Genomic DNA, 27,193 nt, shown 5'->3' on the forward strand with positions numbered 1-27,193 from the left:
CAGGCTGGCTGCAGAGAGAAATAGCACTGACGGCACACAAAGTACTTCTCCCGAGGTCAACGGCTGTCTCGTGTTAAAAGTCGAATCCTGTGTCTGGATTGTGTGCGACTGCTCTTCCACGAGCCTTAAACCCTGTAGAAAAATAAATAAATAGTGCCGGCAGGATGGCCAAGATGTATGCACAATCGCCTCTCTGCTGTCTAGCCTGTGTTTGAATCCCAACCCAGCTATAAACGCTCATCCCAGTGTTTTATAGGCTGGGTGGTTCATCAATGTGTTTGCCGTCCCTTGGATGGACATTAAACTGGGCGACCCGACTGCCAACATTAATTGGTGGACGATAAAGACCCCATGGTGTATTTCGCGAAGAGTAGTCGAGTATTCGTAGAGACCATGAACAAATTCCAAATTCATGCCCTAACCAGCAGGGAAACTATCAGCAGCATGGCCGCACCTTCAGCCAATGATGCAGCCAGCAGCCTCAGGCTGCACACAAATTAAATGAACAAGTAAAACACAGCCACTGCTCCGCTGTGACCCATCAACAATGTTGAATGTTACTGATCATTCCTTGGAAAGAAACACTGAAAAGCAGTTTTATCGGTTACAAGAAGAAAACTTTCTGGTAAATATTCTGTTCCAAGTTAAAGAGAGTTCAACTCTTAAGTTGAAACAAATTTATGTTAACCAATCGCTCACTCGATTAGATATTTAAAAAAAAACACACAGGCTTGTGGCACAGAAACTAGAATCCTTTGTTTATAGCTGTCACAAAAAAGAAAGTGAATCTTCTGGCCAGATAGAGTGGGCAAGGAGGTAAAAATGACTGGAAGAGAAAGCATCATGAAGGAAATTAAAATGAAGAGGTGGACATGGATTGGGCATGCACCGAGAAAAGAAAACATCACAAAAAGAGGGATACTCAGGAAGCCTGAAAGTTGAGGGTTGAACGGCATACAGAGACGTGGCGGCGCACAGTGGAGAAGGAGGTGAGGGAGCGAGAAACCACCTGGACGGCGATCAGAGGGCAAGGACAGACGGAAGTGGTACGAGTTCCTCAAGGGGCTCCGCATGTCATCAGGCATGGCAGGATCTTAAGCAAGTCAGCAAGCACAAATGACAAGAGATAACATAATCTTCTTTGTTCGTATGCAGCATCATTGGCTGAGGGCACAGCTGTGGTGCTGCTGCAATGTCCTGTACTGGTTAAGGCAGGAATTTGGAATTTGTTCATGGTGCCAGCGATAGCTTGCCGACTCTTCGCGAAGGACACTGTGGGATCTTTAACGTCCACCAACTAATGCTGGCAGACCCACTTAATGTCCATCAGATGGACGCTACATACATTGATGAATCACCCTGGTTGTGAAACACCGGAATGACAGTTTACATTTGGGTTGGGATTCAAGCCCAGGCTGGAGAACTTCGAGGCCAGTCAGTCCATAACATCAGTCGTTCCTCCTTTTGTTAACAAGAAAGGAACCGAAAGCATATTTCACGTTGTGACAAGATAATTGTCGAAAAGGTTGCTTTAAACATGCCAAAGCCCATGACAATGCAAACTCACTCTTCATCCCATTTTTATTGTTTTAGCCATTGAGATGGTCATCACATTTTTAGCCATTGAGATGGTCATCAGTTAAAGGATCGGACGTATCTCGAGACTTTTATAAATACTCCATCCGTGCATAAATAAATTAAATGCTTGAAGAAAAAAAAACAAATCAAGTCAAAGTTTCCATTGTCAGACATTAACAAATGCATCCGCCCTGCCCTAGAGAGCTGGTTCCAAACTTCAAATAGGTCTATCATCACGATGATACAACACATAAGCATCAATCCCAGCAAAGCAGTCTCTTGGCAAGGGTTGAAATCCTGGATGGCTCGCCGCTGCTACAGAAACAGATCCACGAGTCATGTTTATTCCTCTTTTCTAGACAATGCCAACATCCTCTCCGAGTTCATCAAATGCAAATTCCTTTCAATGTGGTTAAACGAGTTTGATGTAATGATGCTCGACAATCTTTCATGAGAGAGGAAAAAAAAAAAGTGTTCAAAAAAAATTCAACAAAGGTAACACAAACCACAGGATTCAATGTAGAATCATATCAAAACTCAAAATCTGACAACAAAGTGGAACTCCCAGTTTTGTTTGCGACACCCGTCGTATCATTTGTATCAGGCGACGGCAGTCCGCAGTAGCTTGGGGATGCCTGCTCCTCCATTGAGAAATCCACGTCAGCAAGCAGGAAGTCGTCTTCAACGGTCTGAGTTTCGATGCTTGTGAAGAAGTCATCAAGATCGGTGCGTGGTGTTTGTGTTTCTGTGGAATTCAGCGGCGCGCGTACACCTCCAGCTGCCGAATCTGTCTGAGTTTCAGTATCAAGTAGTGATGAAGGTGTCATCGTAAAAGCCGAACCTGTTGCAAGAGGCCCATCATCAAATGAATCAATATGAAACGCCAGCTCCAACTCTGTCTGAGTCTCAGAGTCCAAAGATGAAGCAGGAATGTCAGCCGAGCAGCTTGAGAAGGTGTTGTCACCGACTCTCCCCAGAGAAATGAAAACAGGCGAAATGGTCTCATCCAATGCGGTGCCACGCGGTACCAAGTTAAAGACATCCTGCACTACGGACGATTCATAGGAATTATTTTCACCTGAACAAAACCGCACCTCTGTCTGCGTCTCAGAACTCTGGTGCGTACCCAAGTGTTGGGACGTCTCCAATGAACTAATCTGGATCTCATGATCAGATTGGAAGTCATAGCCAGTGACCACAGAGCACGAAGGTGAGCTAAAAAGTTGGTCAAAATCGGTCTGCGTCTGTGTATCGAAGAGGCTCAAAGCACTGTCAAGCCAAGGTGTTTGTGTTGCACCATCGACCATGCCTCCAAGGCAACCCTCTGTGGCAAATGGCAGCTCCGTTTGTGAAGAGGTCTCATACGTAGTTGCTGATGAAGGCCTGCCAATTGGAGTGTTTGTATTGATGAAAAGCTGCTCCAAAAATGTGTTAAAATCACTCGTCTGGGTCTGCATGTCAATGGCTGTACCCTCACGTGCATCACCCGTTGCTTCAGCATAATCAGGAAAAAAAACATCCATTACACCGGGTGGGCTACATCCTTGACCTAGAGGACTACTGCGTGCATTTTCCTTGTGGTTTCCACAAACAGAATTTGACATATCATGCGAGGAAAGGGAAACCTTTTCAGCCAAATGATTATCGGGCATTGAATAGCCCAGATTAAAAGTCTTCAGTGCATCCGAGGAGACATGCTGGCTGTTTGCCACAAGGTTATTCAACTTGTTCTGCTGCATTGTGGCAGCTTTAACTTGGTGATGAACAGCCTTGAGTGTTGCCAAAGCAGGGGAGGAGGCATCCATGGCTGTTCCAAGTCCAACTCTTGCATTTACTCCAGTAGTTGAGAGATGGTCCTCCCTCATTTGCTTAGCCGGGTGCTGTTGTGACACTCTCTCTAGAATTTCCGATGAATAATGTGATGCTCCAAAAACTGTAGGCAGTGAATGAAGTACTGCACCTTCTCTATAACTGTTGTGGTAGTCTGACGAGACAAGTCTGCACACTCCAGAGATGGGGGTGTGGAAAGGTGAGCTTGGATTTAGCAGAATCAAAGATGGGGAGTGGAGCTGTAAGGCAGTCATTTTGATAGCAACGGCGCCAGGTTTTGGGAGCAACCGCTTCAACACTGGTCGGCTGGTTGGCCTGTTGCCCATACAAAACGATGTTCTACCACCACGTTTTGTGGGCTTATTGGGCTCTATCATGCCAGATTTGTGCCGACCTCGAACTGCAGAACCGTGACGAGTAGCAAGCACAGACGTAGAGCTCTTTGAGGTTGACGATTCTCCTTGACCCTCCGCCTGGTCCCCCATAGGTCTGGTGCAAGAGACTAAAGGAAGAGATACCACACTGACTGATGTCTGTGCCGAAGGCGTACCTTCCAATAACCTGCGCTTCCGTGTGGGAGGATCCCTGTGAAGAAGGTGGCATTGCACATGATTCAGTAAGATGCCAGATGTGTAACAGACAGATAAGCCCTTCCCATGACAGAAGTTTAATACAACTTACATGATATTTAGCTTCTCTTGTCGGGGGAAGGGCATGTTTGTTGTGCATACATAGTCGAGGCTCATGGATAAACGAGAACCAAAAAAACAGGACCAGGACATAATACAACAAAAAGAATACTACAACGAAGAAGGTGCTGGGAAATGGGGAGAGGAAGGGACACACCAACAGCAGATTAAAACTACTTTCATAATGGCTGTCTTGGTTGAGCATATTTTTCTTGTATCGTTGTCTCCAAGGATTCCACCACTAGCCCAAGGCGTGGGGGTGGACAAGCCCCAATAAGTAATTTGTCACCTAATTTACGATTAATCCACAATGTTTTACTGAACGTCACCAACAAAATTGTGTGTAAGATTTGCAACACGAGATCAGAAACAAATGGCAGAGCCAGTTGAACCTGGCCTCATCCTTCCCTTTCTCTGCCAAACCAGCACGGTGTCTGACAGTCCCACAATGCATTGCTCCAATTGTTGATCATGCTTTTAAAATTCTCATGACTGGCATATTGAGTCAATGTGAGCTCAACTTGGCAAATGTAAAAAGTTACAAAAGGTAGCAACAAGCATTTAATCAAGGCTGTATTTCTGTACGTCTAAGAGTCATGGGTGTATTTGCAAATATATTCTAGACAAAGGCAAGGGGACACAATCGATAGGTCGACGGAGTACATGCGATTGAAACTGAAGGATAAAGTGTCATGAGGAAAGCACTTAGACTGCAAGGGTTTGTGTATTTGTTTTATGATAAGAGTTTTCATTCTGTTTGACAGATGATCTCCAGGTGTTATTTTTACTTCAAAATTGATGAACTTCATTTTAACACACCTACCCACGGTATATTTAACGTCCATTTGAGGGACAATACCACAAAACCAGTAGTACATACTTATTTAGCTATTTAGCACCCTGAAACAGCATGACATATCAATATATAGGAGAGAATATAATGGACAAAGAGGGAGAAAGAGGGGTGGTCCTCGATTTGATGTACGAATAAAGCCGTGGATATTTTGAATTTGTCTGTCTGGTTATTGGGTGAAAAAGCCTCGTGTTAATATGGGTTGGGTCAAGTTGCATTAATTAGGATGGCGAAATTTTATCCAACAAGCCCATTATTTCACGTTTCCCTACTACCCCTTCCCTTTTATGATGGTAAATCCCCTTTTGGTCAACACTCAACTCAACACCCAATGAGCTGCATCAGCCTAGTCTCCATATTCCCAATTATACCACCTTGATCCAAAATTAGACTGCCTCATCTTATCACTCCTTTAACTTTACATTGCTTGCTGGTTTTTTTTTTTTCCCCCCCCCCCCCCCCCAATTCATCGCCCCACCGCCACCACCTGACCCTCTGTCGGAAAACAAATAAAGCTTGTAGCTGTAGAGATTAGGTTAAGGTTTAATGTTCATTGTGCACCCCATTATAGATTCCATTGACAATTGTGCCGGGAGGGGACGGGTGAGATATTAACATATTGGGTGGTCGCTAGACTACCGTTTTTCTCAGGTTTTCCATCTGTCTGTCTGTTTGTTTGTTGGACAGCTCTGGAGGCCAGAGGAGTCAACCGATTTTGATGAAACTTGACTGGTAGGTTCATACCAGGATCGAGTTGTATGCTTTTGAGCAGCGTTACTATGGACGCCACCATTGCCTAGCAACGGGACTTTGAAATTTTTGAAAAAAAATCCAAAAAATATTTTTATATTTTTTTTTTTCGAAAATCAAAAATCGGCTTCCGCGCTTTTATACGCACTATAATCAACCTCTGTCAAAAATTTTCAGCCTGATCCATCAAAACTGTATGACTAGTATGCAATTATGTAGCGACCACCCATGTCACCTACCGGCTAGTTGTTATGTTTGTGTGGGTAGATAGAGGAATTTCATAGAAAAGGTAGGATTGTATAGATTAGCTTGGTCCGTGTACGTGTAGGAGACATTCCAATGTAACTTAAGGAGGGAAACTGTGAGCTTAAGTTTTTACGTGTCACCACATGGGGAGGGGGGGTGGTGCTGTGTTGATAATGTAGGGTTTAAGGATAATTTCTCCCAGTATGTGATTGCCCCGCATGACCTTTTCCCGTGTTTTTGCATTTCAAGACCGGTGATAAAAAGGAATCACGTCCTGAAAACAACAACGACAGAGCCGGGCATTTCCAAGCAGGTGAAAATCCCGCCTCCAGGAATGACAACGAGCAAGACCATGCCCATAGGGTGGACGATCGATGAGTGTGATGTGAGAAAGGAAAGAGAGGAGGATTGAGTCAGGATCGGCAGTCGGGAAACAAACAGGAGCAGGAAGGGAGGTTCTGTGAGGTACGTGCTTGGAGACAGAGGTCTCGTTTTTCTGGCTTCCCCTCGAAACGGTGAAGAAGGCTGCACAATTCTCGAGTTCGTGCTGAGGCGAATTTGCTCGCGTGATGGAGTGAGACAAGCCATTGACTGTTCGGTGGGGTCGTGTGAGATCGCACAGCGGAGCCTCATGTTGTACCATCGGGGAAGAAGGCGGCACCATTTTGCAGAGGAGCGGCGTCGGCAAGTGCGATCGTGAAAAGAAGCTGCACGGCGGTTTCTGAGCCTGGTATTGAATATAATCGCTCAAACTCCCTCCTGTACACTTCCCGAGAGAGCGGCTTGGCGCCATTTTGGGCACTTTTCTGCGCAGTGACGATGCGGTTCGGTGAACCCCAAGCTTTAGAAACTCATCTCTCGGCACAGAGCTAAGTGCCGGGAGAAATGGAGTAGTTTTCTTTTATTTATTCTGTCCCCTTGTCTGTATTAAAGTCTGTGTGGAGGTGCCTCAAATAGGAAGTTAGGTTACCTCACGTTTCATTACCATTATAAACATTTGATTTCTGTTTATTAACTTTACTAGTGTTGTCCATTTGTTGTGGGTTCGAGTATAAACCCTCGTGCTTCCGCCCGAGTGAACGCGTCTGGTACGTGTCTTTACCGCCCTTCCTTCCCACGCATGCTATAATCTCCAAATATCACGTGTTCGCCTGCAAGGTAGAACTGTTTGGCTATCCGTCCAGGTTGGTCTTAACCAACGTGGACATGACAATATTATTGTTCTTTGGACTTATTATCGACATGTGTATATATATATATATATATATATATATATATATATATATATATATATATATATATATATATATATATATATATATATATATATATATATATATATATATATATATATAGTTACGGCTGTGGAAAATTGCATTACACCATGAAGGGCCCGTCGGTGAGATACCTCTAAGTACATGTGTAGTTAGCCCAAACCCATTGTATAGAGGGAATTTATGTGATCCATTTGGGCTGCGACACTTTGAGTTAGCCATTTTTTCTGTTCTATCTTTATTTTGAACCAACCACGTCTCAACCGCCATCACACAACAACCACCACGCCAGCCATCATCACCAACTGCAACCACGCTCCAACCCTCGGACAACAACAACAACGCCAACAGCCACGACCTTTACCTTCACAACTTGCTCCCACATCATCGCATCACCGCCATTCCCAAACGGCACCATAACCATCAAACCACCACCGAAAACCCTCCACCACCTTCACCTCTCTCCTTCTACGGCCATTCCCGCACCACCTGTGAACACTGAGCGCCGGGCTGTCTCGGGCCCGTTCGGCGATTGGTACCGAACGCACCGAGCCGCGAGCACAAATAGCGGCCTTTCCGAGGGAAAAATCGGATCAAGAACGCTACACGCCCACTTTTCCTCCGTCCAATCAGCAAGCGCGGGGGGGCTTGGCCCCGCCTCCAGGTGCGTCTGTGTGAAATCGATATATGCAAATTCTAGGATCAGGGGAGGTTCATGCCCCAGTTTCCTCCGACCAATGGGCGAGCGTGGCTCCGCCCCGAGGTCATCCTGATCTGAATATTTGCATATTAGCTGCCCCTGCCAGCCTATAAGAAGGCGAGCGCAAGGCGAATGAGGTCAGCCGAGTCGGGTGGCGAAGTCATCGGTGTGGCAGAGAGATGGGTTCTGCAGTCGGCTGAGGAGAGTGTCATTGAGTTGGGTTCTGGAGTCGGCTGAGAATAGTTGCAGAAAGAGGCAAAGGAGCTCGGGTCCGAGGCGAGAAGGACGGCGGTCGGCGACGAGGTCGCGGGGTGGGATCGCTCGTCGCGGGACCCAAGCCAGCCAGCCATTCTCCTCCCCCAGGGCATCAACAATTCCCCCTTTCCCCCGTGCTGAGATAGTGCATAAAGGGGGCCCCGTTCCCACCCCACCCCAAACGTCGTTCTAACGAAACCCGCCAAGGAGCACGGAGTCGGGGCACAGCCACGCGGCCACATCTGCGGCTCGCCAGCCAACGAGTCACGAGTACGTGGGTAGGACCCCCCCGGTCTCGTGAACCTGGCCGCTCCTCCAGGTCACGCGCACAATTGGCCTACAGGCCTGTCTGCCCCTTGTCTATGAGGGTGGCTTCTTTCCTTTGATTTTGTGTAAATGTGTGTTGGCGCAGTCTGTAAAGTTGAACTGTATAAGTGTTGCCGTGTGTGCGCTTAGTCGGTAGTAACTCTGCGTCGTTGCTTTTGTTTTGGTTGCTATATGTGCATTTTAGCTGTATGTCTGTATATACGTGTTTTCTGTGTGCCGGGAAATAAATGTGCATTGTGTGAACTGTTTTCCCGCTTCGCTTCGTCTTTTCTTTCTTGACCCTCCATCCTGCTTCACGTAAAGGGTTCGTAGTGGGCTTAATACGCCCGGTAATTAATCGGAACCCTCGAGGCCGACAATAACACCGCTCGGTTATCACTGTAGCATGGAACGGACCGCTTAAGCGGTTAAAATAAGTGTTATTTTAGAGAATAAAACAATAAATTTGATGCGTCCTGTGTCCTCCCCAGCTTCCTTTCTCTGCAAACGTTTTCAAGAGGGGATTTGGTGGTGGTAGCTCACCTGTGTTCTTCGGGAAGTTTGTGACCAGTGCGCGCCACATGAGAAAGAAGCCCATTGCGGCTGGCGTACGGGCAACCACACGAACAAGAAAAAAACCGTCCACAGGCACCCTGGTGTCGAACAAGGTCCGAAGCAGTGCCAAAGGCACGAGTGCACTGGCCGCAGCGATGCCGTCGCTCGGCATGCATCTTCAGGAAATGCTACACCATGAGAAGTATGCAAGACTAATAAGAAATTAAAAAATTAAAAATCACCATAATCTCAACTCAGATGGAGCAATCAAAAGCACAAAACCGGATGTAAAGGCAGCTTAAATTGACACCAAGATTCACTGCTGATGGCTCAAAGGTTATCTTAACTTTACGATGATAGTAATGTCACTTTGTTGTTCATGACTGACTGCAGACAGACAGTCAATGCTCATGATAACTTGACTCATTGCGAAGGACACCATAGGATCTTTAACGCCCACCAACTAATACTGGCAGATGGGACACCCATTTAACGTCCATCCGAGGGACATTGATGAATCACCCTGCCTGTGAAACACCGGGATGAGAATTTATAGCTGGATTAGGATTCAAACCCAGGCTGGGCAGCTTAGAGGCGATGTGCATATCTTTGGCCATAATGTCAGTCCGGGAAGCCAACTTCAACATTGCCATAACTACAATCCCATGACCAACATCACCATGACTTTAATTCCAAAATAAAATCACAACCAACATTCTAAATCTGATAGCTGTAACACATCTCAGATAATCACCTGCCGAACATGGCCAAATTCCAGGAAGGGACGGGCTGGACCTCGAGGACAGCCTTGCACTGGGCAGCAAAACACCCTGGCAAGTGAGTGAGGTCTCCGTGCCTCCTTTTGATTAAAAGAGTAGCAGTTTGCCCCCTGTGATAACCAATGACAAAGAATAATGTCAAACACATTTAAATTTTTTTTTAATCCAACATAACTTATGCCTTGTCAATTTTATATTTCATGCTTCCATAATCTGTATAGCCTTTGGCTTTCTTGCAAGTTGTTTGTTGTTCAATACATAGCTTCCGGTTCGTACATATTAAGATTTTTAGCTCGTCTCGACTGCCCCCTTGAGCCTTTATAATCTCCATTTCACTTGCATGATACAGACATTAATAAATATTAATCATGTTGCTCAATTTACTGCGAGATGTGATATTTTGCCAAAACTTAATTTTGTGACCGATTTCTGAATGAAAACGTTCTTTCTGAGCTAAAAAAAAAAAAAAGAAAAGAAAAAAAAAAACCATAATCATGAAACAACTGTATGCTGAACCATAAAGATTACAACTGCAAAAGTTTCAAGCATTCAACATCATAAAAGCTTTATTTCTTCAACCTTGGAACCAGACAGTTTTCAGTCCAGCAACTATGACGAATAGCTTATGCTCATACACCTTGCATGATTCACAAAGATAATATTTGAGTTGTGCAGCAGTTTGTGAATATATCAAAAAAACTCATCATCAATGTTAAAAGTCAAAAATAAATACAACAGATGACTGAAAAAAATAGTGCTGCTGCTGCTACAACTTTAATGGCCCAAATAATTTCCACCTTCTGGCATTTTCCTCCACTGATCTTCACTCCCCCCCCCCTCAATTCAAAACCCTCATTTGTTGGTCACCCATTGGTTGTTCAGTTTGTGCCAAGCCCAATGACCTTTGAACTCACCAGAACCAACGACCTTGAAGAAGAAGACAAATATGTATGTGCGTACCTGATTGAACAAGTGACCAATGGGATTCTAACTTGGACCCTTTCAGACCTTGCCAGACAATGAGGGAGAGCAGAGTGACATCATGTGAGGTTGCTTTCTTTACATGGTCTGAAGTGGCCCAATGCATTAACATTCAGCTGAGGACACGAGACAGCTCGGATCTCAGTGCAGAGACAGTCTAGCTCGGGGGGGGGGGGGGTCTTGTCACGTATTTAAGGAAACTGCCGGATGTGCCCAGAGGACAGCTGCACTCTGGTCCCAAAACGGAGCGATAATGGCCAGATCTCAAATCTTATGGATTGCGCTTCATGCGACCTCGCCCGAGCGACCCACCTCAGTCTTGTTGTGTGTATGATCCCGTCAATTTTTAAAAGTGTGATGATGATTTTACACCCAACCAACCGACATACCTAATATTAAGAAGCACTTCCCCCAAAAGAGAAATTGGCTTGAAGTGTTGGGATCTTTGCCTAACTTCAGAATAGCAATGGTTATTGTTTGCCACCCTATTTTTGGCATCTGGTGATGCTCCAGGCAATTAACGTACAGATGACCTTGTATACAAAAAATAAGTAAGTCGTATCATGAAACGCACCAATATAAGGTAGTATGAAGTAAGATTGCATTGTGTAAAACCTTCTGTATAGGTGAACTTGTTGGCACAAAGGCTACCTGCTTCTAAAGGGACCAACCATCATGAACCGTTTGTCTGGCACACCACAAGCCGTGCGATAAGGACAGCCGAGGCCATGTGAGGCCATGAGCACATAGGGCCCAAATAAGGTGCTTCACACAATTAAAGTGGAACCATCATGAACTGTTTGGCCATCAGACAGCGGGCCAGGGCAGTAGAGTAATATGCGGAACCCTGGCTGAGAGCGCAACAATTATAGGAGGGGCCGCCCCACAGGGTGGGATGCCCAGAATATGGTGCCGCCCACAGACCATGGCCGGCCAATAACAGAACCCACCACCCATGAAGGTGGTCCCAGAGGAGGAAAAGGCCGCGTCCTTGCATGCACATGCAGTCGGAGTTTGACCTTAGGGAGTTAACATCTCTCCCCCTCTGTTTTCATCACTCCCCACAAAAGGACTGTTTGAGAGTTGGGGAAACCCCTTCTCATTGCCACTTCCCCCCCCCTCCCCCATCTCCTGGCCTCCACATTGCCATTCTTCCGCTCCGAGCCACACTTCGCTTTCTGCCGTGCCAACCTGCATGACACCAGTCCAGGACCAACTCATACCTGCCTAAAGTTCTCACCTGCTTCCTTAATTGTGTGAATCTAATGTAGTCTGCACCACAGTGGGTTATTTATTTCCTTTGTACATAAGATCAGGTTTTTGCATCTTACCTACTCTGTCTGCCTTCGTGCACCAGATCTGTCCAGGTTTTGTTGTCTTGTCCATCCGGTGTCGGTTTCATTTTATAATAAAACATTTAAATTATAATCGTTTTCCCGCCGTACTGCCTTCCAAGTGCGATCGGCCAACAAATTTGGTTTATCTATTGGCGATCAACCACGTTGGCATTTTGTAAATAGTAAAATAATACAGTGCAGTAACTTCGAATATCGATTCAGCCATTCAGAGGCCTTTACTAGACCTCCTGCAAAGAATGCCTGCATTAGCTGGACGTCTGATGCGACAATATTAATGACCTCGTCGATGCTCTGGAAACCCTCTCTTCCCCTCATTTCAGAAGACTCCATGCTGTCATACAGTACCCCCATCGCTCTGCTCGGCAGACAGCAGCTGCAGAGCTCTCTCTCTCGCTCTCCCTCTCTCTCTCTCTGGAAATGATTAGATTCTGGTCCAGAATTGAAGGACATAAATGGAACATGTCATTCAACCCTATGCCTAGTGTTGGCTTAATGGTTAGGGCGGCGGGCTTTGGATCCTGGGGTCCTGAGTTTAAATCCCGTTCAGCTGTTGAATTAATACCAGGTGGGGTTAACTCGGCCTGTCATCCTTTGGAGGTCGGCAAAATGAGTGCCCGCATGCTGGTATCCTGTGTCGGAGTGGCGACCCGTCCAGGATTGTACCCAATAGCCAAGGAGACTGCTTAAGCAGCACCAACGCTCTGCACAGAGTATGGTCCCAATCTCCTCCTCCTCTTCAACCCTGGAAAATTGAAGTCTCACCCTATTGCTCCTGAATAATCATCAAACAAACCCATCTATCCATTTCCTTGGTCATCTACTGGAAGAGATTCAGCCTGTTTAATTTCTAGGCCTCACCATCAACCACAGCCTTTCCTGAGCTGACCACATAGTAAAGCTGCCCTCCAAAGCCAGCTGCAGATTGGGCATCTTCGGTCAATGCAAGTCTTTCCTTGGAAAATTAGAGCTTCTCACAGTCAAAAAGGCCCCTGTCCATTCCTCAGTGGAGTACTGCTTTTGGCCATGGGTTGGTGCTCCAGCATCACATGTGTCTCTCCTGGATTCTGCAGAATCAAAAGCTCTCAAAATTAATGGAATCTCCCATGATAAGGTCAAACGCAAGGTCTGTTGCTCTCGCACTGCAGGCAGGTCAGCGGTATCTCTGTTTTCTACCATGTATTTTCCAACAATGCTCCCTCCCACCCCCCCCCCCTCTCAGTTCTCCAATCCTCCCCAATAAGTCCAGAATGCCCACATTCTTCCAGTAACCGCCCCCTGGTTAAACTTTCAAAATCCAGGCAGACTTCACACTCCTGTTGATAGAACTGACTACAAAGGCTGTTCTGTCTTACTCTTTCCTCCAAGTTTTCAAGCAGGCAGTGTACCATCACCATCACCTCATGTCAACCCCCATCCTGACCCATGATCTATATTACCCCCATTAACTCGCCATATGTGTGTCTGTGTCTCTTTTGCCAGTTGCACCCAATTGCTTCCTCCCTACACCAATATCAATTAGTCTTACTCTTCCATGAGTCTCACTCTTGTAGAAAAAGTGTGTAACCATTTTCAACACTTTTATTTGCTTTTACAGCAAGAAAATACTCATTGTTGAGCAAAATAAGGTTCTGTACTGTACTGTAAAGCCACAGGATATTCATCACCAAAATGGAAGGTCGGGGTTAATAAACATCAACAAGACTTTTGCTTTGGCACATGCTTAATAAGCATCCACAAGGGTGTGAATTTGGAATTTTGCTGTCTCTTCCTTTTTTTCCCCCACTTAAATATATTGTTGTGGTTACCAAATTCGCAAACCACCATTCAGGTCCCTTAGGTGAGGTATCTCGGTAAGTACATGTGTAGTTAGGCCCAAACCCGTTGTCTAGTGGGAATACATGTCATTTATGCGTGCTGCGACTCTTCAGGATAGCCGTTTTTCTTTTACTATCTTTATTTTGGACCAACCGCCATGATTACCACCACAACCACAACATCAACCACCAACCACACCGCCGCTTCACCACAACCGCCACGACCTTCCCGTCACACCTCGCAACCGTAGCATCGCCACCGTTCTTGCCCCGCTGTGGGTACCGGTGTTGGACTCGTGCAGGGCGCGCGTCAAACAGCGTGTACAAAATCACGGATTTTGTGCTTCAAAAACGGATCAAAAACGACACACGCCCACTTTTTGCCATCCAATCGGTGAGCGAGGGGCGATTTGGCCCCGCCTCCAGGGCGATCGATATATGCAAATTTATGGATCAAAAAGCCTTCACGCCCACTTTTTCTCGGGCCAATGGGGAGCGAGGTGAAAGGTCAAAGGGAGGGGGTCAAAGGCGAAGCTACGGGGGGATAAAAGGACCGTGTTCGTCAGTCAGAAGAGAGTCGGAGAGTCCAGAGGCGGAGAGTAGGAGAGTCGGAAACAGAGAGTCAAGACTTCGCGGGCGGTGGAGCTGCTCGTCGTGTGCGTTGGAGTCGGAACGGAGGGGACGGAGCTGTGGAAAGGCGGCGACACCGGACGAGGGGGTGCTCGCGTCGTGCAGGGAGCTGCACCCCTGGGAGGCCGACAGCGCGACCTGGCCGAGGTGGAGACGCTCGTTGCGGGGCAATAAAAATCCTCTATACCCCGAGCATCAGCAACCCCCTCCTGTTTCCCCCCGCGCTGAGATAGTGCGACCAAGGGGGCCCCTTTCCCACCCCCTACCAGACACTGTCCGCGAGGCCCGCGGAGTTGAGGCGCCATCGCCGCTCCGCGTCTCATCACCAGACGGGTAGGCGCGACCCGGTCTCGGCCTCAGGCCCGCCTCATCCTTGAGGGTATTCTTTTCCTTGGTTTTGGGTATGTGTTGTCGGCGCCGTCTGTGAAGTAGAATTGTATAAGTGTTGCCGTGTGCTCGGTAGTCGGTATTAGCTCTGCATTGTGTTTTCGTTTTTTACATTTGCTTTTTGTGTAAATTGCATTGTGTCTTTTCTGTGTGCATTTGGTGGAATTGTATATGTGTGCTCCCGTGTGCCGCGAATAAATGTGCTTTGTGTTGAACTGTTTCCCGCTTCGCTTCGTCTTTTCCTCCATTGAATCCTCATCTTGCTTCACGTAAAGGGTTGGTAGGGGGCTGAATACGCCCGATAATTAATCGAACCGTCGAGGTCGACGATAACACCGCTCGGTTATTCTGATAGTACGGAACGGGTCGCTTAAGTGGCCCGTGTCCGAAGTCGACCTGCGGCGAGGTGCGATCGCCCGGTCTACCCTCCGCGTGGGTACTTAGGTAGGTCGAATTTGGCGAGCAACCCTATCCCACGCGGGGGCTGATTGGCTCGATCGCGGTGAGATCGAAAGGTCCACCCGTGACTGGTTCCCGGCGTTAGTCCGAGAGGGTCACGACTGGATTGTCCGTCCGGTGGGCGACGTGCCGCGATTCGAGTTACGTGGCCGTCAGCACGCCGGCGGGCGCGAATACCGCAACACTGGTGTCAGGAGTGGGATACAAATCCATCGCCCTCCTCGCGGCACTGGTATCGGAGAACAGGAAAACGGGCTCTCCTGTCTCCAATTAAATTCACGGGAATCGGTCCAGGGGTGAGAGAAGCGACCCCCGATTCCCTCCAAATTACGAGCGATTCAAATTAACCCTTCACGAGAAGCAAGATGGCGTCTCAAGGCGAGCGGGAGCCAGGGGTATAAGAAATGGATGTAGAATGTGTAGAATCCATGGTCCAGGATGGAATGCCCGTGCAGGAACACGGACTCGCCCAACTGAACCCAGAGCCCGAAATAGGTGCGGCCGCGGTGTATGACACCTCCCCCCCCCTCTCCACCAAAACCCTTCCCCAACCCCTGCCGAAACGGCTCACTCAAGCGCACCCGACATAGCCCAGCTATTCGCCATGCTGGCGGCAATGAACAAGCAAATGGAAACGAATGCGAATGAAATGAAAAACGAAATGAAAGGCATGAACGAAAAGATGGATACAAATACAAATGAAGTGAAAACGACGATGGATGCGAATACACAGCACATGAAGGAAGAAATGAAAAAGCTACGGGGTGAGACGCAGAACATGGGCCGATGCCTGCAGGCGGGCATGAAGGCCGTGACAAAGGAAATAATAGTTGAGACAAGGGAGGTAAAGGGTGAAGAGTTGGCAGAGACGGTAGCCGGGAAGGGAACGATAGAGGAGAGACTGCACGGTGAGGACGGGGTAAGTGACGCACACACGGAGGTAGTGGAGGATAATGGGGGTGAGCTGGCGGACTGGGTAGAGACCCAGTGCGAGCACCTGGATGGCCTCCTCCAGGAACGATTGGAGGGAGTATGCCCCCTTGAGGCGAGTCACGACCAGGTGAGTTCGGTCGTGCTTTGCGAGGTTGAGAGGACGGGTGCTGTGGACAGGTGCTTGGAGAGCTTGGGGGGGTATAGAGGCCCCGGAGACCCTTGTCGGGACACGAATCCCCAGTGTGGTTGTCCCGGTGTGTGTGGTGCAGGGTGTGAGTGCGTCCCCGTGTGTGGAAGCGACCCCGTGTGTGAGTGGTGTGGTGGCAATGGTGCCAGAGTGCGTGCTTCCCAGCACGCCGTGTGTGGATGAGGCACCGTGTGTGAGTGTCGCCGTGTGTGTGAATGAGGCACCGCGGTTGAGTGCCCCCGCGTGTATGAGTGAGGGACGGTGTGTGGATGAGGCACCGCGGTTGAGTGCCCCCGCGTGTGTGGATGAGGCACGAAGTGCGAGTGAGGCACCGCGGGTGAGTGCCCCCGCACGCGTGAGTGAACGGCCGAGTGCAAGGGAAACCGTGTGTGTGAGAGAGCGGTATGTGAGGGAGATGTCGGTTGGCATGCGGGAGCACGCAGCCGCATCTCCCGGTGTGAATGTGATGGAGTGGACTGTGTGCGTCGTGACACGCAGGTATGCGTGGGTGGAATGGAGATGGAGACGGCGACAGAGGAACGAAAGCCGAGTAGCGGCTGTAGTTGTTTCGGGGACCGTGCCGGGTTCACCCAGCAGTGAGCACGCGGTCCGTGCTGTGCAACGCACGAGACCGCCACGTGCTCGCTTGCGAGAGTGAAGTCCCGGTCCGGAAACGCCAGCGGTGGATTTGCCGATCCCGCGGACGGACAAAGTTTAGGCAGGACTACGGATTTGGACCGGACGGGTTCTCCACGCGATCGTGTGTGTTAAGCTCCAACGGGCAAAGCACATGTGTTCGCGTGGGAACCCTCGAGACGTGGGGCTTGTGTTTTTTTTTTTATGCGCACGGTGACGTCATGGCTGCACGTGTGGTTGGAATCCGGCAGGAGGGGTATCCCGGCCGGATGGTACCGTCCAAGGAGGGACGAGGTACACGTGCAGCTGCATGACGTCACGGGCAGGTGCAAAGTGCGCGAGTTGCCGCGCTGGTGATGCGCATGAAAAAAAAAAAAAAAGCAAGCCTCACTTTCGGGTGCAAAGGATTCCTGGGCAAGGGGTGGAAGACCCCCTTACCCTGGGCACAGGATGAAAACTAGTTAGGGGGAAGGGTTAGCTTAGCTAGACCGACTTCATGGGGCAGGGGTAAGTCCTCATGGAGTCCGTGGAATGGATTAGTGAGAGGGATTGTAGCCAGATTTAGGTTGTGAAATAAAATGGGATTATTTGGAGACAGAGACAGACAGTGAATGTGTAGCGGGGACGTGGCTTAGCTACGTAGTGTTGGATGGAGCGTGCTGTGGTTTGGGGGACGACGTGGGAGCACGAGTTGGTTGGGGGATGTGGTTGGGAGGATGGCGGAGTTCAGCGGTGTGTGTGTTGAAGAGTTGTGGGTTGTGAGGTGAGTACGTGTACATGTTGAGTGAGTGAGGCCAGCGGGTCTGTGTGTATGGAGCGAATGGGGAATGCATGGTGCGATGAGTGATTGGGGGGAGGAGTGACTCCCGCCCAAGGGACCCCGGGGTCAGTGTAGAGTGAGTTAGCTGGGTTAGTCAAATTGAAAAATGGAGGTCGTTTTGCTGTTGGTGGGAAAGTAGGCTCGAGACCCATTTGGAGGGGTGCAGGAGCCCTGTTGACGGGCTTGGGAGTGTGGCTGCGAAAGGTGAGTATCGCTGAGTGGGTACCCCGGGCACCAGGCTAGTCGGCCGTGGTAGGCCAAGGGCCCATGGGGGGCCGGGATAGCGTAGTGGGCACAGGTGCGCCTGCTTGGTGCGGGGGCCCGGGGCGCCATTAGCCGCGTGGGCAGTGTTGTGGGCACGGGTGACCCTCGGAAAGGGGCCCGGGAGGCCGGCCTGCCACGTGTGCGTTTCAGGGGAGGTGCCATAGGGGGCACTCCCCGGTGTTAGGGAGCTGGTAGGCTCGGAGGCAGTGTAGTGCCCGGGGGTGCCATAGCGGGAGATTCGGCAGAGGGTCGTGCCTGCCAAAGGGAGCCACGTGTCCCAGCCAGGAGACCGTGTGAGGGCACGGAGAGAAAATTGGGGGGCGAGGCCCGAAATTGTGAGGACACCAACACAGGCGACGGGAATCTGGGTTGTTAGAACCAATAGTTTAAGCGAGAGGCGCTTGTTGAAGCCCCGGGGTAGTTTAGCAGTTAAATGGTTAGGGTAGATTAGGAGATGTACCCCTCCGCACCATCCATCCCCTCGCTGTCGTTGTGGGCCGCTGGACCCACTTTGGGTTAGATCGCCGAACTCTGGGGAGGCCATTCTGAGGCTTCGTTGGGCCTCGACACAGGACGTTAGCTCTCCCTTGTTCCCCTCCGGGAAGGGAACGTAGGGGTTGGGAGTAGGCTAGGTGACAGGATAGGTTAGCCGAACAAGGACGATAAAGGGGGTTAGGGGACGATTTATAGTGGGGGAGTAAAAATAAAAACGACAGAAAAAAATTAAGTTGGGGCTAAATTGGGGTTTGACAAATTAAGGGAGTGGGTATGTACAGTGACAGGCAAAGGCGATAGGTGGGAGGGAGACAGGTAGGTAGGTCCGAGCCCGCCTTCCAAGTGGCCAGCATCACCGCACTCCCTCCACCAACCTCCACTGAACGGCAAAGGCTGGCCAGCTTCATCTGCTGGCTGCGTTGCTGCAAGGCAGAGGCCGGCCAACTTCATCGGCAGCTGTTGTTTTGCTGCAAGGCCTGTGCCGGCTGGATCGTCTGCAGCTGCTGTGCTGCAAGGCCTGTGCCGGCCCACTTCATCTGCCGGCTGGCTGTTTTTCTTCAAGGCCTGTGCCGGCCAGTTCATCTGCCGGCTGTATTTGCCTGCAGCGGCCTTCTTCTGCGGGCTGTGTTTGCCTGCTGCCTTTGCCATGCCATGCCCACTGCCCACGTTCACCGCCCCGTTCAATTTTTGCTTTGCCCCCCCTGTTCATTTCCATGTGCGCCAGGATCCGCAAGGCAACAGTTTGCAAGCTGCGAGAACTGCCCTGTTGGCAGCTACAACACGGGCCAGCAGTGGCGGCCCGTGCACCGTGTTTGTGTTCATCCATCCATTCGTTGTGCTCATTGCGTGTGCCACTTGAGCTGGCACGGAGACTGCGTTTGTGCAGCCCATGCACCGTTGTGGTTCACTGCGTTCAGTTCAAAAGGGAAGGCCTTGGACTGCGTGTGAGCAGCCAGCCACGTTCCCTGTCACCTGCATTGTTTTGAGCCAGAGACTGCATGCGAGCAGCCTGGCTCCCTGCTAACTGCTTTCTTTTTGCAGAGTTCAATGATCCTGGGCCATGGTTTAGTGTAAAATTTGTAAGTTAAGGTTAAGATGTACTGTAAATATGAGTGCGCCCCCGGCATGTATGTCTAGCGCCGGCAATTTTATTTAAGTCGTCCGTGTGAGTGAGTTTGTTTAGGTAGTTACGCAGCCCTCAGGTTATTTATTTTGGGGACACGAATACCATGAATGTCGCACTCAGGGATCCGTAGGTAAAATGTACTAGGGGAAAACTACACATGATGGCACACGAAAATTTGACGACTCGGGACGAGTCTGTAAAAAGGGGAGGGGTAGTGTTGTGGTTACCAAATTCGCAAACCACCATTCAGGTCCCTTAGGTGAGATATCTCGGTAAGTATATGTGTAGTTAGGCCCAAACCCGTTGTCTAGTGGGAATACATGTCATTTATGCGTGCTGCGACTCTTCAGGATAGCCGTTTTCTTTACTATCTTTATTTTGGACCAACCGCCATGATTACCACCACAACCACAACATCAACCACCAACCACAACGCCGCTTCACCACAACCGCCACGACCTTCCCGTCACACCTCGCAACCGTAGCATCGCCACCGTTCTTGCCCCGCTGTGGGTACCGGTGTTGGACTCGTGCAGGGCGCGCGTCGAACAGCGTGTACAAAATCACGGATTTTGTGCTTCAAAAACGGATCAAAAACGACACACGCCCACTTTTTGCCGTCCAATCGGTGAGCGAGGGGTGATTTGGCCCCGCCTCCAGGGCGATCGATATATGCAAATTTATGGATCAAAAAGCCTTCACGCCCACTTTTTCTCGGGCCAATGGGGAGCGAGGTGAAAGGTCAAAGGGAGGGGGTCAAAGGCGAAGCTACGGGGGGATAAAAGGACCGTGTTCGTCAGTCAGAAGAGAGTCGGAGAGTCCAGAGGCGGAGAGTAGGAGAGTAGGAGAGTCGGAAACAGAGAGTCAAGACTTCGCGGGCGGTGGAGCTGCTCGTCGTGTGCGTTGGAGTCGGAACGGAGGGGACGGAGCTGTGGAAAGGCGGCGACACCGGACGAGGGGGTCCTTGAGGGTATTCTTTTCCTTGGTTTTGGGTATGTGTTGTCGGCGCCGTCTGTGAAGTAGAATTGTATAAGTGTTGCCGTGTGCTCGGTAGTCGGTATTAGCTCTGCATTGTGTTTTCGCTTTTACATTTGCTTTTTGTGTAAATTGCATTGTGTCTTTTCTGTGTGCATTTGGTGGAATTGTATATGTGTGCTCCCGTGTGCCGCGAATAAATGTGCTTTGTGTTGAACTGTTCTCCCGCTTCGCTTCGTCTTTTCCTCCATTGAATCCTCATCTTGCTTCACGTAAAGGGTTGGTAGGGGGCTGAATACGCCCGATAATTAATCGAACCGTCGAGGTCGACGATAACACCGCTCGGTTATTCTGATAGTACGGAACGGGTCGCTTAAGTGGCCCGTGTCCGAAGTCGACCTGCGGTGAGGTGCGATCGCCCGGTCTACCCTCCGCGTGGGTACTTAGGTAGGTCGAATTTGGCGAGCAACCCTATCCCACGCGGGGGCTGATTGGCTCGATCGCGGTGAGACCGAAAGGTCCACCCGTGACTGGTTCCCGGCGTTAGTCCGAGAGGGTCACGACTGGATTGTCCGTCCGGTGGGCGACGTGCCGCGATTCGAGTTACGTGGCCGTCAGCACGCCGGCGGGCGCGAATACCGCAACAATATAACTGTGCTGCTCCCACAGTTTTATAGAACCTCTGAGATCAAATGTCACATGACGTGATTAACCTAATTTGTATTTTTCATAACATGGTCATATCTGAATCAGCGTGGTTGCATTTGCTATTTCTTTCATAAAAGTAGGTTAACGGTGAAACCAAGGATATTAAACAATGTATGCATTTACTTTAAAAGCATCCAGCTTGGAATATTATCTCCAGATGCCTTAACTGTTTATTTAATGTTTTTGGAATTTAAACTCAAATATGGGATGAGAAGACTGAGCCAATGATTTAAAATTCAGACAATTTGTGCTAATATCGTTTTATCTTAGATCATTAGCACAAGGAAGACCTGGTGGGGAAGAAGATACAGATGAAAGGAGAGGGAATATTGAAAAGACATTCGCCAGATTAAAAATTAATAAGAATAAAAATAAAAATTCGAATCAAGCAATTTTGCATCAAAAAAGCAGAAATCTCTCCTGTTTCGTGTTGGGTTTGGGTTGGCCGATTTCATATTCCCATCTGAAGCCCTGGCTTACGTACGATACTGGGAACCCAAATTCAAATGCCATGGGGCATAAACTATATGCATGTCCAATGCTACTCATGCCTGTGTAATTCATGTCAAAGGACTGATGTCTACTTATGTCCTTGTCCTATATGTGATCCATGTACAAGTTCCTCCATGTGAGCCTTAGATTAAGGTCAAAAAAAATAAAAATCAATGTATAAAACTCTGACAGATATGTATAGAGTTGGCTATGTCAGCAACAATAACCAGACTGGGTTGAAATTGGGGAGGTGAGCAAGATTGGGACCATACAAACATCTAGTTATTGATTGGTGAGAAAATATACAAATTCTGTTCAAATTTCAAGTCAATCGAATGACAATTTTGTGACCTTGATCTTTTGACCCTTTGAACTCTTGACCTAATTATTAGCCTTCTCCATATTCTCATGATAAAGGTTTGTTGAACATTTGATTACAAAAAAAAAGTTATGGACTGGGGAGAGACACACACACCGAGTGTGAACATAGAAAACAAAGCCTTGCGACCGGACATCGGTCTCAGTAACAAAAAGGAAAGGACAGCATTGCTGATTGAAATATCGGTACGCAGCGATTTTTGCTTCAATAATGCAGAAATCAAGAAAATGACCAAATACCAGGACCTGAAAAATGAGATCAAGAGATCTTGCAAGCTGAAGGAGATAAAAATTGTACCACCAGTGATAATTGGAGCAAAAAGTGTAATAAAGAAGAACCTCACTGAGATTTTGGTAACCATCGTTGGGAATATTACCACAAACGAACTACAACTGGAGGCAGTCCGGGGTTCAATGATGATCCTGAAAAGAGCCCTCGGAACAAAACTCTGAGAACAACAAAGTTGAACAGCTTGGTTCATGAACCGTGATCCCTTACCGAAGTGGATACAATGATTCCTGGGAAGATGTCGTTCCATATCCTCAAATCCGCAAAGGGAGATAACAACCACACACACGGGCTATAAGCACTGTACCGTAGAATGGGACAACTTTGAACAGTGGAGAAACTTTGAACGTTTTCCAGAAAATGTTTCCATCGATTGTTTTTCAATTCACTATGATGATGATGTTTTTCTTTATAGGTAGTAACTTCTTTTTATGATAAACTAGCTGAAGTACCTGGTAATACCCGGGAAATTTGCCCGATTTTACTCACGCAAGTTAGACTGAGGCATTAGTTGTATGGAGAAAATTAGGAAGGCTTCTTTTATTCCTCAGATTTATGGAAGGAAGGCTTTATGCTGCCATAATCCTCAGAGAGGTAATAGTTGAAGGCGGCCTTGAGCAACTCAATGTTTCTAGCAGCAGTGGAAACCGTCCTTGATGTCCTGCAAAAACCCTGACCGAGAAAGCTGGAACGTGAGTTTTGTGCTTATCTCGCCCATCGGCGTGACACTCTATTTGCAGTTAGGCGTCTCTGTCTCTGTCTCTGTCTCTCTCTCTCCGCACCTGACTCTGCTTGCCTCGTTCATGAGCAGATCTATCAGCAGTTAGCTGTTGCCGTGCGCGTGCAGTTCGAGAATTCAAATAACAGGAGAATGTGTACTAGCATAACCCGCGCTCTGCGCGACATGTTGGGGTGGGTGTGTTTGAGAAAGGAACTGATGCAGAGTATCAGTAGTAATTTTATTTAATGCAGTAAGTGGAATACGATTTCACTGTTTCAGAACCATTTTATTTACTTTTTTTGTACCATGCACCTCATATGGTCTTTGAGATAATGTAAGCGGAATATCACGTTACTCGAGCGCAGAACAAAGTCGAAGATAGCGCGACACGAAACCACAAACTCGGAAATAATATATAAGATGTTTAAAAAGTCAACGAATACGAACATTTTGTATTTCAAAAAACCCTAGCGTTTTTAACCATGAAACCTTCTGTTACGATTAATACACCGGCGCACTATTCAAAAGCCATTTATTTTCTGAATGGGAATTTTTTTTTTTTGAATACTGTATATTGTTACGAATTCGAGCCCACCGGCGTGCGAACTGCCGCTTTCCACTAATAGTAGCAGCTCGCCCACCGGACGAACAATTCAGTCGTGACGTTCGGGAGCAACGCCGGAACCCTGTCACGGGTGGGTCTTCAACCCCACCACGGCCGAGCCAATTATCTACCCGCGCAGGATAGGGTAAATCACCGAATGTTGATATACCTAAGTACCCGCGCAGATAGCTAACCGGGAGACCGTACCTCGACGCAGGTCGGCTTGGGACACGAACCGCTTAAGCGGTCCGTTCCGTTCTGCAGTGATAACCGAGCGGGTATTATCGCCCGACCTCGCCGGATTCGATTCTATTGAACGGGTGTTTAAAACCCAACTACTTATTACACGATGCAAGATGGCATTTCCAAGAGGGAGAAGACGCAACGAACGGGGTACATTTGAACAAAGCACATTTATTTATTACCACATGTATGAGGCAAGGCAATCATGCAATATACAGGCAAACAAAAGCAATCACGTGACGTATGCAAAGGGAAAGCACTACGACCGAATAAAAGCAATACTCATTTACAGGCACTTAAGCAGTTTTACTTCTGGACACGGTGCCACATCATTCACACAAAAGAAGAGAAAAGACCACCCCCACAGACAGGGGGGTCAGACTGGGCCTGTGGGCCTTTATAGCGTGGGACTTGGCTGACCGAATGGGTCCCACGAGACCGACGCTGGTTACCTGCACCCTCGTGGTGCGACGGTCGGCGAGCTCTCTCCGGCACTCTCCTCCCGACTGCGCAGCAGAGCTGGTCCTCCACGCACAACGCTCGCAACTTTGCGCCCAGAGGGAAAGGCAGCACCTCTTCGATGTCCGCCCCAGAAGGCGAAACCACCAAAGTCCCGATCCACACGAGCTTGAACCACACCAGCTTGAAAGAAAAAAAAGACCAAGACAAAAGACAAAGACCCCGCACGAAGCTCGCGTCTTGTCCGCCTTATATCTCCTGGGGCTCAGCGCTTCGCATCTCCCCGTTTTCGGCTCCACCTCCCTTTGAGCTTCTTCGAGAAACTTCTCGAAAAGGGGCGTGCCTCCGTTCCCAGCACCTCATTCCACGAACCGACCAATGGCGAACGATCTGCCTCGCGCTCCCCCACACCAAGTGCGGAGAAACAGGCGGAAATATTAGGTGGGAAAAATCCGCGCGCCCTCAAGTTCCTTCCTTTTGCTCGCGTTTATTGACTGAATGCAGAGAGATGGTTGGAATGTGTCCGTGGAGAAGAAGGGAATTGATAGCTGGCGTAATGGCGAAGGTGGTTAGGTGGTTGGCGATCGTGGTTGTGGGGTTGGTGGCTTGGTTGGCGTTGTGGTTAAGGGGAGCGATGTTAGTTGTTGTAAAGGTGGTGGAGATGTGGTTGGTCCAAAATAACGATAGAAAAAGAAAAACACTACCTCAAAGGATCACAGCCAGGTTAACACGAATATTTCCCATTAAACAACGGTGGGGAAATCTAACTGAACACAGACTTATCGATCTAACTGATCTAAGGAACCTTTATGATGTTCTGCGAATTTCCACAGCCGTAACACTACCCCCTCCCCTTTTTACAGACTTGTCCCGAGTCATAGAATTTTCGTGTGCCATTATGAGTAAGTTTCCCCTCGTACGATTTACCTTCGGATCCCTGAGTGCGACATTTAGGGTATTCATGTCCCCAAAAATAAATAACCTACGGGCTGAGTAACTTACTAAACAAACTCACTGATATAGACGACTTAAATAAATTGCCGGCGCTAAGACACACATGCAGGGGGCAAGCAACTCATTTACATTTTACAACTTATCCTTAACTTATAAATTTTACACGACACCATGGCCCAGGATCGATGGACTCTGCAAGAAAAAATAGCAGGGAGCCAGGCTGCTCACATGCAGTCTCTGGCTCATGAGTCAACCGCAGGTGACAGGGAACGTGGCCGGCTGCTCACACGCAGTCCTTGGCCTCCCCCTTTGAAATGAACGCAGTGAACACAAGCGGTGCACGGGCTGCCAATGCAGTCCCGTGATGCGGCTGCCTACAGAGCAGTCCCTGCAGCACGCGCGACGATCTGACGCAGCAAACAAACGTTGCACGGGCCACCTGCGGCTGCCTACAGGGAAGTCCCGACAGAAAGCGCGATGATCCTTGCGCACATGGCAATGAATGGGGGCAAATGCAAAAAGGGCAGCAGGTATGGGGCCAAGGCAAAAGCAGGCAGACAAGGCATGGCAAGGCAAGACAAGGCCGTTGTAGCAAAACGGGCCGGTGGTGAAGCTGACCGGCACAGGCCTTGTAGTAAAACGGCCGGCAGATGAACTGGCCGACACAGGCCTTGTAGGAAAAACAGCCGGCAGATGAACCACCGGCAAAGGCCTTGCAGCAAAACAGCTGGCAGATGAAGTTGGCCGGCCTCTTGCCTTGTTCAAGGAGGTTGATGGAGAGAGTGCGGTAGTGCTGGCCACTCGGAAGGTGGGCTCGGACTTACCCTACTGTCTCCCTCCCAACCTATTGCCTTTGCCTGTCTCTGTCCATACCCACTCCCTTAATTTGTCAAAAATCCAATTTAGCCCCATCTTATTTTTTTTGTTTTATTTAGTTTTTACTTCCCTCTATAATCCGTCTCCTAACCCCCTTTACAGTCTCTGTTCGGCTAACCTATCTTGTCACCGAGCCGACTCCCAACCCCGACGTTCCCTTCCCGGAGGGGAATAAGGGAGAGCTAGCGTCCTGTGTCAAGGCCCGATTCAAGCCTCAGAATGGCCTCCTCAGACTTCAGTGATCTCAACCCAAGGTGGGTCCAGCGGCCCACAACGAGAGCAAGGGGATGGATGGTGCGGAGGGGTACACTTCCTAGCTACCCTAACAATTATTGACTTAAACTACCCCGGGGCTTTCAACAAGCGCCTCTCGCTTAAACTATCGGTTCTAACAACCAAGATTCCCGTCGCCTGTGTTGGTGTCCTCTCAAATTTCGGGCCTCGCCCTCCAATTTTCCCTCGTGCCCTTGCACGGTTTCGTGGCTGGGACGCGTGGCTCCCTTGGCAGGAACTACCCTGTGCCTATCTCCAACAATGGCACCCCCGGGCACCACACTGCCTCCGAGCCGACCGGCTCCATAAAAACTGG

At 48.8% G+C, this 27,193-nt stretch overlaps 1 protein-coding gene across 4 annotated transcripts in view; it reads right to left on the reverse strand.

Annotated features, from left to right (window-relative positions):
- Positions 1-1,563: 1,563 nt before the first annotated feature.
- ATMIN (ATM interactor) overlaps positions 1,564-27,193 on the reverse strand; it is a 54,544-nt gene continuing 28,914 nt past the window's right edge. For all 4 annotated transcript variants that reach the window (XM_085887939.1, XM_085887938.1, XM_085887937.1 and 1 more), the window contains exons 3-5: positions 9,791-9,925; positions 9,025-9,224; positions 1,564-3,993 (exon numbers count right to left, since the gene is read on the reverse strand). In XM_085887939.1, the coding sequence (XP_085744065.1) occupies positions 2,109-3,993; positions 9,025-9,224; positions 9,791-9,925 (2,220 nt within the window). In that variant the 3' untranslated portion in view covers positions 1,564-2,108. The remainder of the gene's footprint in view (positions 3,994-9,024; positions 9,225-9,790; positions 9,926-27,193) is intronic.

The sequence above is a fragment of the Eptatretus burgeri genome, chromosome 7 (assembly GCF_056783735.1).
Source record: "Eptatretus burgeri isolate ZD-2024b chromosome 7, Ebu_testis_v1, whole genome shotgun sequence".
Classification (NCBI taxonomy): domain Eukaryota; kingdom Metazoa; phylum Chordata; class Myxini; order Myxiniformes; family Myxinidae; genus Eptatretus; species Eptatretus burgeri.